The sequence below is a fragment of the Rhinatrema bivittatum genome, chromosome 1 (assembly GCF_901001135.1).
Source record: "Rhinatrema bivittatum chromosome 1, aRhiBiv1.1, whole genome shotgun sequence".
Lineage (NCBI taxonomy): Eukaryota > Metazoa > Chordata > Amphibia > Gymnophiona > Rhinatrematidae > Rhinatrema > Rhinatrema bivittatum.
The window spans coordinates 485535782-485553099 of record NC_042615.1 but is presented as its reverse complement, the minus strand read 5'-3'; the positions used below and the strand labels follow the sequence as shown (position 1 = coordinate 485553099).

Here is a 17318-nt window from a genome sequence, read left to right as displayed (position 1 = left end):
CACTACATTGTGAATGCCTGCCAGATAGATGGCCCGCAGAAACATTGAATGGCTCAGGGCCCAGCTCCAAATCTGTGCAGCTTCTTGACAAAGGAGATACGAGCCCGTACCTCCCTGTTTGTTGATGTACCACATGGCAACTGTGTTGTCAGTTTGGATGAAAGGCAGTCCTTGAACGCATGCAGCGCATAACGTATAGCTCGGAGCTCCAGGAAATTGATTTGAAATGTTGCTTCGAGTTTTGTCCAAGTGCCTTGGGTTTGGAGAGTGTCTATGTGAGCTCCCCAACCTAAGGTGGATGCATCTGTACTTAGCATCATTTGTGGGACTGGTTGCTGGAAGGGTAGGCCATTGCGCAAGTTGTCTTTGTTCGCCCACCACAGCAGAGATGATCGTAGCTGGTGGGTGACTTGAATTGGAGAATGCAGTGGTTGAATGGGTTGGATCCATTGTGATCACAAAGTCCATTGGGTGACTCTCATGTCTAGCCTTGCCATAGGAGTGACGTGAACTGTGGAGGCCACATGGCCTAGTAAAGTTAGAAACTAATGAGCTGTTGCTTGTTTCTTTGAGCGGAGCGAGTTTGCCAGTAAGGGGAAGTGTCTCTGCCCGATCCTCGGGTAGAAAAGCCCTTGAGAGGATAGTGTTCAATTCTGCTCCTATGAATTGAAGCAGGTGAGATGGAGTAAGATGGGATTTTTGATAGTTGATGAGAAATCCCATTGAATGAAGTACAGTAATTGTTTGATTGAGAGAAGCGAGAGCTCCTTGTAGAGATTGACTTCTGATGAGCCAGTCGCCTAAATAGGGAAAGTCATGGACACTTTCCTTGTGCAAGTGTGCTGCTATTACTGCCAGACATTTGGTGAATACTCTGGGAGAAGAGGCAAGGCCGAATGGCAATACTCTGTATTGGAAAGGTTGGTGACCCACCATGAAGCGCAGATACTTGCGATGAGGGGGAAATATTGGAATGTGAGCGTAAGCGTCTTGTAGATCCAGAGAACAAAGCCAATCTCCTGTTTGAAGAAGTGGAATCATGGTGCCTAGAGAAACCATCCTGAACTTTTCTTTCTTTAGAAATTTGTTGAGATTTCTGAGGTCTAGAATGGGATGAAGGCCTCTGGTTTTCTTTGGAATGAGGAAATAGCGGGAATAGAATCCTCTGCCCCTCTGAGGCCGGGGCACTAGCTCTACAGCCCTGGCTTTCAGAAGGGTGGATAATTCTACTTGTAATTGAAGCATGTGATTTTTCGCTGAGATGAAAATGACTGAGGAAAATCTGTGGGAATTGAGAGGAAATTGAGTTGGTACCCTCGAGATATTATGGACAGAACCCATTGGTCTGATGTTATTGGCGTCCAATTGTTGTAAAATTTGGATATCCGGCCTCCCACTGGAAATTCTGGCTGAGGATTGGAGAATAGTTGAGTTCTCTGGAAGTGGTTTCAAAAACCAGCAGAAGGTCCTGTTTGCGGAGCAGGTTGAGGCCTAGCAGCCCTCGGCTGTCTTGGTTGCGGTCTTTGTTGAGTTCTAGAAGGCCTGGCTCGAGACGTAGGGGGGTAATACCTCCTTTGTCTGTAAAAAGGTCTTCTAGCTTCTTTTCGCTGAGGCCTACGTGCAGAGTGCGTAGAGGGATCTTGAGGAAGCGAAGAAAGCTGCCTCAGTGTTTCAGTGTGCTCCTTTAGTTAAGTCACTGCATCCTGACCCTTGGATCCAAAAAGATTATCTCCCAAGCAAGGGAGATCCACTAATTTATCTTGGACCTCAGGTCTAAGGTCTGAGGCCTTAAGCCATGCCCCATCTTCTGGCGCTGATTCCTGATGCAGCTATCCTGGAAGCTGTTTCGAATCAGTCATAGGCTGCCCGGACCTCATGCTTTCCGGCCTCCAGACCCTTGTGGATGATGGCCTGGGCTGCCTCTTGATACTGAGTTGGAACAGATGGAACAAAATCTTGCATTTGTTTCCACAAATCTCTTTGATATTGGGTCATGTAGAGTTGGTATGAAGAGATTCGAGAGTTCAACATGGCCCCTTGATAGACTTTACGACCCAGGGAATCTACAAACCGGTGATCTTTACCTGGGGGATTCTATGAATGTGTTCTAATTCTTATTGATCTTTTTTGTGCAGACTCCACCACTACTGAGTGGTGAGGGAACTGCGACTTTTGATACCCAGGAGCAGATTGTACTAAATATGTACTGTCCATTCTCTTATTGACAGCTGGAACGGAGCAGGGATGTTCCCAGAGGCGATGTTGCAATTCTAGGAGAACATCATGCACTGGTATGGCTACCACTTGTTTTGGAGGGTCGACAAATTGAAGCACCTCCGAGGTTTGATGCCTGGTAACCTTGCTCTGTAACTAATTTGAAAGGAATGGTGTCAGCCATTTCCTGGACAAAAATGGTGAAAGTAAAATCTTCTGGAGGAGATTTCTTTCGAGGATCTGGTGGGGATGGTTCAGACATAAAATCCTCAGATGAGGTTTCTGAATTTGTCACTCCAAGTGTCATATTCTTGGATGTGTTGAGGAGGTGCCGAATTCTTAGGTGGAGGAGGAATGCCAGAAGGTCCTGGCAATGGATATTCAGGATATGACTCCTCAAGATGCTCTTCCCTTGGATTAGAGGGGAGAGAATCAAGCAGATCCTGATATCTTTTCATTAGTATTTGATGTAGTGCTGACTCTGGGTGTCCTGGATCACAAGGAAAGAGTGGCACCGATGTTGAAGGCTTCGGGATCGAAGATGGGAGTAGTGTCTTCGATGACCTCTTTGAAACCACCGTAGTTTTGCCTTTATTGCCGGGCATCGGCAATATTGCCGTATTGGTTCCTACGGTGCCGGAACCGATACGGCCATCGACATCGGCGTGGTTACTGGTAAACTCGCAGTCACCGACGCTGGCATCGAAGTTGTCACTGGAATCTGTGTTGTTACCAGCATCGGTATTGACCCCGGCATCGGTGATGCCACAGTCATTGGTGACGTCACCGGTAGAATCGCCGGCATTGGCATGGTCGCCGGAATTTGTTCTTTCAGGGCCTGCATCACCGCCTGCTTGATGAACATGGACAATTCCTGTGATACAGCTGGGATGGTCGGTGGAGGAGTGGATGATACCTCATGCAATGATTGTATGGGTTCCATCGATGTCGTAGGCCCGGACAGTGGCGGTGTTTCCTTGTGTTTCTGCCGCTTTGGGTTCGGTTCTCCCGGGGAGGGAGTTAACACAGGTGTTGGGGCATGTTTGTGCCGATGCTTATGTTTAGGCCTTTGTTCGATTACCGACCTTATTGACGCTGTCGACGGTGTTGGCGATGCCTGATCACCTGATCCCTCCAGGCGATATTTTTTTAGCAAAGTTTTTTTGGTGACTCCTGCTGGGGACGATTTCGTCGAAGGAGAGGGAAGGAGTTGGAGGTGAAAAAGGTGCTCCATTTTCTCTTGTCAAAGCTTCCTACCCTTTGGAGTCATTTCTGCACACTGTTGGCAGGATGAGACATGTTTTTCGCCTAAGCAGAGAACACACTCAAGGTGTGGGTCTGTGATAGACATAGTCTGATTGCAAATCGGACATTTTTTAAAGCCTGAAGCCATGCTTTCACTGACAGCCGTCGATGAAAACAGGGGAAAATTTTCTGAGAGAAAAAAAGTTCTTACTTACAGTAAAAACGATACCGATTTCTCACCGTCCAGTGGAAAAAGAGAGAGATCCCTTATGGGAGAGATGTGTGAGTAAAAACTCACAGGGCTCCTATCTCCACGATGCTTACAGCAGTGTGGAAAAACGAAGACTGAAGAGAGACCCCTGTGGCAGAGAATATCATGGCATGCTGGGCATGCTCAGTGGCCTCACAGTGCCAGTCAAAGTTTCTAGAAACTTTGACAAAGTTTTCCCGCAATAGGGCTCAGTCAATGACGTCACCCATATGTGAGGACTAGCATCCTGCTTGTCCTGGGATAAAGGTGTGGATTTTTTTTTTTTTTTTTTTTTAAATGAGAGAGCCAGAACCATAGGTTATGCCACCTCCATCTGCTAGAGACAGAGAAATACTGAGAGGATGCAAGGTTGTACACCGGACTAAGAAGAGGTGCTCTCAAAGTTTTCCTCTGTTTCCATCTGCTGGAAGGGAGGCAAAACCCAGCAGTCTGGACTGATCTGGGTATGTACAGGGAATGGCTCTTAAACTTGTAGGAATTTCTATCTGAAAACATGTGTAATTATGCATGACTGCTCTTCCTAGATGTAGCAAAAGCCCTAGAGTGTGATAATTAACAGGCAGGAAGCAGGGTAGAGACTTATCTTATGAAGCTTATGTGTATCTTCTTCTTGATAGTTTACATGAAAAAAAAGCTGTAAACCTGTATGCCCTGTTGTATAAAACTTGATAGTGATGGTCGCTACCCGCAACCACTCATATTCTATGCCGACTTTACCTAGTGTTTCACTCTTAAGCTGTTTCAAGGCAATAACGTATTTAAAAGTTCAATAATCCACATTCATATTTCCTCTGCTGCGGTTCCACCACTAATGGCGATACCTTGAATACAACGGTTCAATATACTGAAGTTCATGAGTGGGATACAGGTTTACAGCTTTTTTTCATGTAAACTATCAAGAAGATACAAACAAGCTTCATAAGATAAGTCTCAGTTTCTGAACGTTATTGAGCTTGTGTTTCATAAAAGCGGGTTTTCAAATAGAAAGAACTTTATGATCTTTCGATGTGGAATTGAGAGAAAAAATTTTTATTTATTGACATATCACAATAAGAAGCCAAGAATTTTTATATAAATGCTAAAAATTTGAAAACAAGAAAAAATTTATTGAACTACATTAAAGCAAAATTGCTTACCTTGTAATAGGTGTTATCCTAGGACAGCAGGATGTAGTCCTCACATATGGGTGACATCATTGATGGAGCCCTATTGCGGAAAACTGTCAAAGTTTCTAGAAACTTTTGACTGGCCCTGTGAGGCCACTGAGCATGCCCAGCATGCCATGATATTCTCTGCCACAGGGGGCTCTCTTCAGTCTCGCACATAGCAATAAGCTTTAGCAAAAAATTTAAATAAAACGTATCGGACCCAATTCCGCGGGGTGGCGGGTGGGTTTCGTGAGGACTACATCCTGCTGTCCTGGGATAACACGTATTACAAGGTAAGCAATTTTGCTTTATCCCAGGACAAGCAGGATGCTAGTCCTCACGTATGGGTGATTAGCAAGCTAGCGGCTGAGTCACTTTGTAGTGAAGCAACAGTGAAGTATTGTTGTTGAAAATGAGGCAGCCGAAGATCACAGCAGATTGGATGTAGAAGGAGTTGGGATTAAACTGGAAACAAGTTTTTTAAGACAGATTGTCCGTAAGCTGAATCTTGTCGTCCTTGTTTGACCAAACAGTAATGAGCTCCAAAGGTGTGACATGTAAAGCAGCAACATGGCGTTCTCATGTCAAGAACTGGCACTGAATGATAGTGTGCTATTGAGGTTGACATTGCTCTCACTGAATGCGCCTTTACTCGCCCTTGGAGAGGAAGGCCTGCTTCTTTATAGCAAAACTGTATACAATCTGCTGCTAGCCAATTGGATAGAGTATGTTTACCCACTGCTTTTCCCGGTTTGTTTGGATCATATGATACAAAGAGTTGCGTGGATTTCCTGTGGACTGCAGTGCGGTCTAAGTAAAAAGCTAAAGCACGCTTACAGTCCAAGGTATGTAAGGCCCGTTTCTCCTTGGTGAGAATGAGGCCTTGGAGAAAATGTGGGCAAAACTATGGATTGGTTCAAGTGGAATTCCGTAACTACTTTGGGAAGGAATTTTGGATGTGTACGGAGAACCACTCTGTCATGTAGGAATTTTGTATAGGGTGAGTATGTGACAAGTGCTTGCAACTCACTAACCCTTCTAGCCGATGTAATGGCTATAAGGAAGACAGTCTTCCATGTAAGAAATTTAAGATCACAGGAATTCATGGGTTCCAAGGGAGAATGCATGAGTCTTGTTAAGACCAAATTCAGGTCCCATTCTGTGACTGGTGGCCGAATTGGTGGTTTAAGGTGAATTAAACCTCTCATAAATCTACTGACAAGAGGATGTAGAGATATTGGTGCATCGCCCATCTTGTTATGATAAGCTGAGATTGCACTTAAATGTACTCTTACAGATGTCTGGAGACCAGAATCTGAAAGATGATATAAGTAGTCTAGTAGAGAAGTTGTGGGACAGGAGAAAGGGTCAATGTTCTTTTGCGTGCACCACAAAGTAAACTTTTTCCATTTCGACGAATAGTTCTTTCGTGTTGAAGGTTTACGTGAAGCTATAAGCACTTGAGAGACATTAGTTGAAAGATTGAGTGGTTATAAATCAAGCTTTCAACATCCATGCTGTCAGGGATAGGAATTGAAGGTTGGGATGGCGCAACCGACCCTGATCCTGAGTTATGAGAGTGGGAGCTATACCCAGGCGAATTGGTTCTCTGATCGAGAGGTCTAGAAGTGTGGGAAACCATACTTGTCGAGGCCAATACGGGCTATGAGAATCATGGACCCCTTGTTCTGTTGCAGCTTCACTAGAGTTCTGATTATGAGCGGTATCGGAGGATATGCATATAGAAGGCCTGAGTTCCAAGGGCGAGCAAAGGCGTCCTTGGCTAGTTGGTGATTCTGTCTGTGCAGAGCGCAGAATTTGTCCACTTTGTGATTCAGGCGTGACGCAAAGAGGTCTATTGTTGGTTGTCCCCAACGCTGAAATATCCTGGTCACTACTAAGGGATCCAGGGACCATTCCTGTGGTTGGAACTGACGACTGAGTCGATCTGCCACTACGTTGTGAATGCCTGCCAGATAAGTGGCCCGCAGAAACATTGAGTGTGTCAGGGCCCAGTCCCAAATCTGTGCAGCTTCTTGACAGAGGAGACACGAGCCCGTACCTCCCTGTTTGTTGATGTGCCACATGGCTACTGTGTTGTCCGTTTGGATCAGAACAGTCTTGTGTGAAAGGCAGTCCTTGAATGCATGCAGCGCATAACGTATAGCTCGAAGTTCTAGGAAATTGATTTGAAATGTCACTTCGAGTTTTGTCCAAGTACCCTGGGTTTGGAGATGGTCTATGTGAGCTCCCCAACCCAAGGTGGATGCATCTGTAGTTAAAGTTATCTGTGGGACTGGTTGTTGGAAGGGTTGGGCCTTGCGCAAGTTGTCCTTGTTCGCCCACCAAAGTAGAGATGATCTTAACTGGTGGGTCGCTTGAATTGGAGAGGACGGTGGCTGAATGGCTTGGATCCATTGTGATCTTTAAGTCCATTGAGTTACCCTCATGGCTAGCCTTGCCATAGGAGTAACATTAACTGTGGAGGCCACGTGGCCTAGTAAGGTTAGAAACTGATGAGCTGTTGCTTGTTTCTTTGAGTGAAGCGAGTTTGCCAGAAGGGAAAGTGTGTCTGCCCGATCCCCGGGTAGAAAAGCTTGCGAAAGTATGGTGTTCAGTTCTGCTCCTATGAATTGAAGCAGGTGAGACGGAATGAGGTGGGACTTTTGATAATTGATAAGAAAGCCCATGGAGTAAAGTAGAGTAATTGTTCGACTGAGAGAAGCCAGAGCTCCTTGTTGAGATTGACTTCTGATGAGCCAGTCGTCTAAATAGGGAAAGACCTGGACACTTTTCTTGTGCAAATGTGCTGCTATTACTGCCAGACATTTGGTGAATACTCTGGGAGCAGAGGCCAGTCCGAATGGTAGTACTCTGTACTGGAAATGTTGATGACCCACCATGAAGCGCAGATACTTGCGATGAGGAGGGAATATTGGAACGTGAGTGTAAGCGTCTTGAAGATCCAGAGAACAAAGTCAATCTCCTGTTTGAAGTAGTGGAAGCATGGTGCCTAGAGAAACCATCCTGAACTTTTCTTTCTTCCGAAATTTGTTGAGATTTCTGAGGTCTAGGATGGGACGTAGGCCTCCGGTTTTCTTTGGAATGAGGAAATAGCGGGAATAGAATTCCTCTGCCCTGCTGAGTCCGGGGCACCGGCTCTACAGCTCTGGCTCTCAGAAGGGTGGATAATTCTACTTGTAATTGAATTATGTGACTGTCGCTGAGAGGAAGAGGTCTCTGAGGAGAATCTCCTGGAGTTGAGAGAAAATTGAGTGGGTAACCTCGAGATATTATTGCGCGTACCCATTGGTCTGTTATTTGTATCCAATGGTTGTAGAAGGAGGATACTCTGCCTCCTACCGGTAGATCTGGTTGAGGGTTGAAGAGATGGCCTTGGTCTCTGGGAATGGCCTCAAAAGCCTGCAGCCGGTCCCGTCTGCGGCGGAGGTTGAGGCCTAGCCGGCCTAGGCTGTCTGGGCTGAGCTCTTTGCTGCTGCCTAGAAGATCTGCCTCTTGATGCTGGAGGGTAATAATGCCTCTGTCGATAGAAGGGTTGTCTAGATTCTTTCCTTGGAGGCCGACGAGATGACTGGGTAGCAGAATCCTGCAGAATTAACGAAAGTTGGCGCAGGGTTTCTCTGTGTTCTTTTAATTGTGCTACTGCATCTTGCACTTTGGAACCAAAAAGGTTGTCACCAAGACATGGCAAGTCAACTAATTTTTCCTGGACTTCAGACCTGAGGTCTGAGGCCTTAAGCCATGCCCAATGTCTTGCACTTATACCAGAGGCCACTACTCTGGAAGCTGTTTCAAACCCATCATAAGCGGCTCGGAATTCGTGCTTGCCAGCTTCAAGTCCTTTGTGAATGATTGCTTGGGCTGCTTCTTGATATTGCTGTGGTAATGATGTTGAAAATTCTTGCATCTGTTTCCACAGATTTCTTTGATACTGAGTCATGTATAATTGATAAGATGAAATTCTGGTATTTAACAAGGCTCCTTGACAAAGTTTTCTTCCCAAGGAATCTAAGAATCTATGATCCTTTCCTGGGGGAGTGGAGGAATGTGGCCTTATCCTTTTTGACTTCTTTTGTGCGATTCCACAACCACTGATTGGTGTGGAAGCTGTGTCTTTTGGTAGCCAAGAACAGACTGTACTAAATAAGTAGTGTCCATTCTTTTATTGATATCAGGTACTGAGCATGGGTGCTCCCAGAGTCGATGCTGTAAGTCTAGGAGGACTTCATGGACAAGTATGGCTAATACTTGTTTTGGAGGATCCACAAATTGGAGGACCTCCAATGTTTGCTGTCTAGCATCTTCCTCAGTTACCAAGGTGAAGGGTATGGTGTCCGCCATATCCTGAACAAAATTTGTAAAGGATAAATCCTCCAGTGGAGATGTCTTCCTTTGGTCTGGAGGGGAAGGATCTGACAAATTCTTCAGGTGAAGTGTCTGTATGCCCATCATTCCAAGTATCATATGGATCGTCCTGATATGGAGATATCTGAGAAGATCTTGGTGGACGAGGAAGTTCTTAAGGACCTGGTTGCGGATCAAGTGGTATCCGTCCAGGGATCTCTTCTCGTGGCTTGGGTGGAAGAGCACAGACTACTTCATCAAATCTCTTCATGAGAAGTTGGTACAGCGCAAATTCAGGATGTCCTGGAGCCCCAGGTGACCGGCATCGATGGCATCGGGTCTGGTATAAACGATGGAATCGGCGTTGGTATCGATGGTCGCCTCGGCATCGACTTAGGCTGTGGTGCCGGCATCAGTGCAGGCACTGGCATCGGTGCGGGCACTGGCATAGACGGGGTTGTCAGCATCGGTGCAAGCACCGGCATAGACATCTGTTCCTTTAAGGGCTGGAGCACCACTTGACGGATGAAATCAGACAATTCCTGCGTAACAGCTGGCGCAGGCAGAGCAGCTGTACACTGTGGCAGTGGAGGTGTCTATGTTCCTTCCACAGAGCCCTGTGGAGGTTCGACAACTGGTGTGTCTCCATGGGATGAAGGCCCCGGCGTCGGAGGTATCTGTGTTTCCTGGATTCTTGGCCATTTCGCAGTCGATTACTCCGGGGAGAGAAGCGCCTCTGGTATCTATGGGTGTCTGTGCCAATGACTGTGCTTCGAGCTGTGTTCGATCGCTGACTTCCTCAATGCTATTGATGACGTTGGCGATGCATGGTCCCCCGACCCTTCCGGACGGCATTTTTTCAAAATTATGCGTTTGGAAACTCCGACCGGAGACTATTTAGTCAATGTAGAGGGAGATGGCATTAGTTGTAGATGGAATAAATGCTCCATCTTTTCTTGGCAGGCCTTTCTTCCCTTCGCGGTCATTTCTGCACATTTAGGGCAGGTTGTTACGTCGTGTTTTTCCCCTAAACAAAGCACACACTCAAGGTGTGGGTCTGTAATGGACATTGTCCGATTACAGATGGGACATTTTTTAAATCCCGTTGCCATTTTAACGTCAATAACCGTCGATGAAATGAGGAGAAAACTTGAGGGGAAAAAATTTTACTCAAGAGTAAAAACGAGACAACAATTACTCACCAGCCGGTGGAAACCTGAGAGATCCCGTGTGGGAGAAAAATGAATGAGAAATGTGACTTTTAGTCAGACAAAACACTGTGAGAAAACTCACAAAGGCTCCTGCTCCGCGATGCCTACAGCAGCGTGGAAAGATGAAGACTGAAGAGAGACCCCTGTGGCAGAGAATATCATGGCATGCTGGGCATGCTCAGTGGCCTCACAGGGCCAGTCAAAAGTTTCTAGAAACTTTGACAAAGTTTTCCACAATAGGGCTCCATCAATGTCGTCACTCATATGTGAGCACTAGCATCCTGCTTGTCCTGGGATAATAAATGTTATATCAGGAGGTTTTTTTTGAAGACCAATGATTAGCTCACCTGTACTTGTGCATATAAGTTCTGGACAGGACTTGAACTTGGGTTCTGAGGTCTTTTTTCTCCATGAAGTGGTCATTGGAAAATTTTCAATTATGGTGAAATAAATTGTTTTAGTGTAAAGTATTTCTTTTTGGAATTGCTTCATAAAACTTTACACATCATGTTTACATATCGTATACATACATACACATACCTCATACCACATCCAGTCAGAGAGAGACAATGCCCCACACACACCACTCAGATCCATCACTGCAAGGCAGCAAAGAGTTCAGTCAATTTATATTGGTGGGGAGACAAATTCAGATAAGAAACCTTTCTGGAGCATGCCAAGTCCATTAAACTAACCCATACTTGGGTAGTTGCAATTAAAGCCACATGGTGCCAGATCCCAGACCAGGTTTCAACTGAGCTAAAAGCTAAAGATCGCAGGAGAAAACTAGCAGGCCAAAAAAGAACTAACCGATCTTAACAGCAGTTATCTAGCTTAAGAGCATCTGCTGCCATCAGTGGAGAGAGGGCCTCGGGAAATACAATGAAATTGCATTGCACATTTCCAGATCCTAGTAAGCCTCCCACTGCGGCCATAGATCTTTCCCGAGTTTCCTACACACCCACCCCAAGAGCTGCCATGAGAAGGTTGGCATTGCCCTGAGGAAAAAGGTTAGCTGTGCACCTACACTGGTCACTTTGCGGTAGATCTGCGCAGCATTCTGGCACTCAGAGTAAGGGTATTCAGAAGTAGCCATCTCCAGCATACACATGCCAAACGCATAGACGTCCACGGATTCATCATAGTGCTCTTCATACATCTCAGGAGCCATAAATTCAGGTGTACCTGCAGAAAGAGTACACCACGGTTTAAATCAGCACTACTGCAAAGCATCCATGTCCATGGTCTTCTACAATCAACCCAAGATGGCAGCACATCTAAGAATTAAAGGACAAGGTCACTGAGGCACATTTCATGCCCAACACATGATACGACTTCTTGGCTTCAGATTCCAGTGCATAACAGCTGCTGCCTTGAAAGGATTAAGATCAATTTTGATGAAGCCATCTCTGGAGTGCTGTCCCTAAGCAACACAGCTATGCTATGGACCATTGACCTTCATCATAATTCCCAGCTATCAATGCATTAGTGACTGTAGCTGAGGCAGTATTTTCAGTTTCTAGAGACAGCAAGATACTTGTGACTAGCTGCCTGAAATTGTATCTCATTGCACACCCCTCCCCTCCCAGCACAACAGGGCTCAAACATGGGTAGAAAATGCTAAAATGACAAAAGCAACTGAACCAAAACCAGCTTATTATTCTATGGAAGCATTTCCAAAACACATAAGATACCTTTCCACAGCTGAACTGCAGACTCATTCCCCAAGAATTCAACCAGCCCCTACATAAAAGCAGCACTTATCTTTTGGCCATGAGCACTTAGCGCTAACTGCAAAATGTGTTACAAATCATGAAAAAAGGACAAAACCACACACCAATGACACTCTTAGCAAAGGAAGTACGCATTAAGGTAGCCAGCCCCAAGTCTCCAATCTTCACTGAGCCTGTGGGACCAGTAATGAAGATGTTGTCACACTTCAAGTCCCGATGGATAATGGGAGGGGTCCGTGTGTGCAAGAACTGCAATCCTTTCAAAATCTGCCGACACCAACTCCTCAGCACCTTTGGTTTCATGACCTTGAAACGCTTCAGGTACCTGTGGGAAAAACAGGAGAAAAAGATCAGTGAGGTGAAATGATAAAAGTCTAGGATCAGTTCATTTCCACATATTCAATATGGTCCAGGGTCTGCTACTACCAAAACTCCTTATTGTGGACAGGACTATCATCACTAGGAAAAGGAGAAAAATGACTTCAAGAGTGTGTGGTGCACAACTGCACTAAGAACAAATGCCATGCTGGGTCAGGCCAAGGTCCAGCATTCTGTCTCCAACAGTGGCCAGACCAGATCACAAGTACCTGACTGATTCCCATAGTTGATCCATTGCACTGAGACATAATTAAAAGGGTTAGTGGATTACAGACAAGATGGTACACAAAAAGCACAGAAAAAACTGGCAAAACAGCCAAAAGAAATGCAGATTTTTTGTCACATAATTGGAAACAGTTACACATCTTATTGCTTGGTATGATGTGCTGATGCCAAAAAGCCTGTATACAAGGACCTGTGTACTGGATTAAGTATGAGATCTTGCATGCTCATTTACCCAGAATGGTAGAACTACAAAGAGCAAGAAAACAATGGACTTGAGTGATATCCTACAAGCAGTCAAGCTTCTAGGCTGGCAACTGAAATATCTATTAGTTTAGACCAGAAAAACAGGGCAGACTGAATGAGCCAATTGGACCTATCTGACATCACCTACTATGTTACACGAGTGTCTTATGCCAACATAGAAGATGTTTGCAGAGCTTTCCAAAACAGCTTTCTAGGCATGCATGATCTTCCTGTGTGCACTGCCACACCCATAGCTGGGGCCGGCTCTAGGGCAAATAGCGCCCTGGGCAAAAATTGTCAACAGCGCCCCTTTTGCCTCACCTCCCTTCAGTCATTCTTCCCCTACTCTTCTCCTTTTCTCTTTGCCTACATCCAATCTCTCTCTACTCTGCCTCCCTTCAGGCATTATCCCTTGCCCCCTTCTCCCTCCTTCCATCCATTCTGTACCTTCTCTCCAGGCAATCTCTCCACCCTCCTGGCATTCTCTCCTCTCCAGACAGATTCCTCCTCTCCCTTCAGGCATTCTCTCCCTTCTTCCCCTGCAGAAATTCTTTCCCTCTCTCCCACTGTCTTCAGGAATTCTCTCCCCATTTTCCTACCTCAAGGAAATGTTCATAATATACAACTTCTGAAGTCTCCTCAATAAAAGCAACACAAACTCTCCACTACCAGGCACTTTGAAAAGAACACAAATCCCAATTTAAAAAAATATATTCCAAATCTATATGGCAAACTTGCCAAAGAAAACAGTACTAACTGCCAGGACTCAAAACAGCAAAAAGCTTCCCTATGAAAGCCCACACTGCAAATATTACATTGGGCCCTAGAATACAATACACTTCCTACTAGTCCTCGTCTTTTTTTCTGTTAAGAACATAAGACTTGCCATGCTGAGTCAGACCAAGAGTCCATCAAGCCCAGTATACTGTTTCCAACAGTGGCCAATCCAGGTCACATGTTCCTTGCAGGATCCCAAAGGGGTAGAAGAGTCCAAGCTGCTTATCCGAAGAATAAGCAGTGGATATCTGCAACTCTACCTTAATAATGGTTTATGGACTTTTCCTCCAGGAAACTGTCCAAACTGTTTTTAAACTCAATTACACTAATAGCTTTCACCACATCCTCTGGCAATGAATTCCAGAGCTTAATTATGCGTTTAGTAAAAAAAAAAAAAATATCTTATTAGTTTTAAATGTATTACCCAGTAACTTCATTGTGTGTCCCCTAGTCTTTGTACTTTTCGAAGGAGTAAACAACTGATTAATGTTTACTCGTTCCAATCCACTCATTTTATAAACCTCTATCATATCTCCCCTCCGTCGTCTATTCTCCAAGTTGAAGAGTTCTAACCTCTTTAGCTTTTCCTCGGAGGGGAATCATTCATCCTTTTTAACGTTTTGGTCGCCCTTCTCTGTACCTTTTCTGCTATATCTTTTTTAAGATGTGGTGATCGGAACAGCACACAATACTCAAGATGAGGTCGCACCATGTAGCGATACAGAAGCATTATGATATTCTCTGTTTTATTCTCCATTTCTTTCCTAATAATCCCTAGCATTCTATTTGCTGTCTTGCTGCTGCTGCACACTGAGCAGAAGATTTCAATGTATTTTCAACAATGACAGCAGGATCCTTTTCCTGAATGGTGACTCCTAACGTGGGACCTTGCATTGTAACAATAACTTGGATTACTATCCCCTAAGTTCATCACTTTGCACTTGTCCACATTAAATTTAATTTGTCATTTGCTTGCCCAGTCTCCCTGTTTTGCAAGGTCCTCTTGTGATTTAATAACTTACAATAATTTTGTATCATTGGCAAATTTGATCACCTCACTGTTCCCATTTCCAGGTTATTTAAAAATATCTAAAAAAGCAGTGGTACCAGAACAGATCCCTGGGGTACTCCACTATGTACCTTTCTTCCTTGGGAAAATTTACCATTAAGCCCTACTCTGTTTTCTATCTTTTAACCATCTGGCAATCCACAATAAGACACTACCCCCTATCCCATGATATTTTAATTTCCTAAAGTCTCATGAGGGATTTTGTCAAATGCTTTCTGAAATCCAGATATACTATATAGCAGAGTTGCTTACCTGTAACAGGTGTTCTCACAGGACAGCAGGATGTTAGTCTTCACATATGGATGACATCATCAGGATGGAGCCCAATCACGGAACACTTTTGTCAAAGTTTCTAGAACTTTGACTGGTACCTACTGGGCATGCCCAGCATAGCACCAACCCTGCATCCAGCAGGGGTCCCCCTTCAGTCTCGTCTTATAGTAAAAAGTATATGCGAAAATAAAATAAGAAAACGTAAACGAAACCAACACCGCGGGGTGGCGGGCGGGTTTCGTGAGGACTAACATCCTGCTGTGCTGTGAGAACACCTGTTACAGGTAAGCAACTCTGCTTTCTCACAAGATAAGCAGGGTGGTAGTCCTCACATATAGGTGAGTACCGAGCTGAGGATGCCCGAAAAATGCACCAAATGTACCCAAAGACGCGCAACAGGCACAAGAACTAGGGTGGAATTAGGGTTCAGGATGCCCTCTACCAAACGGGTTGGCGGAAGGATGTTGGGACCTCAGTTCGCAAATAAGTTGAGTAGCACTGACTGGCTGAAGATGGAATCTTGTCTGCCAGCCTTGTCTAAACAATAATGGGATGCAAAGGTGTGGAGAGAGCTCCAGGTAGCAGCCTTACAGATGTCAGAAAGTGGCACCGAGCATAGGTGCGCTACTGATGTTGCCATGGCCCTGACAGAGTGTGCTTTAACACAGTCTTAAAGCGAAATGCCTGCCTGTTGGCAACAAAAGGAAATCATGAGAGGTCTAGAACGGGTAGATGTGAATCGGTTATTTACTCTTTCGGATAGTAGAAAGACTAGGGGACACTCCATGAAGTTAGCATGGGGCACATTTAAAACTAATCGGAGAAAGTTCTTTTTTACTCAACGCACAATTAAACTCTGGAATTTGTTGCCAGAGAATGTGGTTTGTGCAGTTAGTATAGCTGTGTTTAAAAAAGGATTGGATAAGTTCTTGGAGGAGAAGTCCATTACCTGCTATTAAGTTCACTTAGAGAATAGCCACTGCCATTAGCAATGGTTACATGGAATAGACTTAGTTTTTGGGTACTTGCCAGGTTCTTATGGCCTGGATTGGCCACTGTTGGAAACAGGATGCTGGGCTTGATGGACCCTTGGTCTGACCCAGTATGGCATTTTCTTATGTTCTTATGTTCTTAGTTTGCTAACCTGGAGGAGAGAGTCTGCTTACCCACAGGTTTGCCCAATGTGATGGGATCGAAGGAAACAAACAATTGAGTGCATTTCCTGTGGGCAGCTGTATGGTCTAGATAAAATGCTAGAGCACGTTTACAGTCAAGGTTATACAGAGTCCGTTCTCCTGGGTTTGAGTGGGGCCTGGTAAAGAAGGTGGGTAGTATAATTTATTGATTGATATGAAACTCCGATACTACCTTAGGCAAAAACGTAGGGTGAGTGCGGAGTACTATCCTATCATGCAGAGGTTTAGTGTAAGGCGGGTAGGTGACTAAGGCCTGTAACTCGCTAACTCTACCAGCAGAAGTGATCGCCAAAAGTAAGATCACCTTCCAGGTGAGATGGCGGAGATCACAGGATTGGAGAGGCTTAAACGGCGGTTTCATGAGCTGCCCCAAAACCAAGTTGAGGTCCCAGGAAGGGGCTGAAGGGCACAGTGGAGGTTTAAGGTGGCGCAAGCCCTTCAAAAAGCGTGTTACGAGGGTTGTACTGAAATAGGTACATCCCCGACACCTTTATGGAAGGCGGCTACCACACTGACACGTACCCAGATAGAAGTTTGGAGACCTGACTCTGACAGGTGCCACAGATAGTCCAAAAACTTCGGTGTGGAACAAGTGAAGGGATCGATGGACATGGAAGTACACCATACCGCAAACCTGTTCCATTTGTAATAAGACTGCCTTGTCGAAGGCTTTCGTGAAGCTACTAGGACATGGGAAACCAGCTCTGAAAGGTCAAGAGGTTGAAGGATTAACCTTTCAACATCCAGGCAGTCAGGGAGAGGGCCTGGAGGTTGGGGTGACGAAGGCAGCCGTTGTTCTGAGTGATCAGACGCGGGTCCTTCCCCAGAGGAATGTGCCGGTGTACTGATAGGTCGTGGAGAATTGGAAACCAGACCTGGTGTGGCCAATGAGGGGCTATGAGAATCATTAGTCCTTTGTCCCTTCGCAACTTCATGAGAGTCTTTGAAATGAGTGGAAGTGGAGGGTACG

General features: G+C 45.2%; 1 protein-coding gene across 5 annotated transcripts in view; it reads right to left on the bottom strand.

The window, feature by feature from the left end:
• WNK3 (WNK lysine deficient protein kinase 3) overlaps positions 1 to 17318 on the bottom strand; it is a 463548-nt gene that overhangs the window by 266232 nt on the left and 179998 nt on the right. For all 5 annotated transcript variants that reach the window (XM_029607822.1, XM_029607849.1, XM_029607812.1 and 2 more), the window contains exons 4-5: positions 12292 to 12512; positions 11482 to 11639 (exon numbers count right to left, since the gene is read on the bottom strand). In XM_029607822.1, coding sequence (XP_029463682.1) covers positions 11482 to 11639; positions 12292 to 12512 — 379 coding nt within the window. The remainder of the gene's footprint in view (positions 1 to 11481; positions 11640 to 12291; positions 12513 to 17318) is intronic.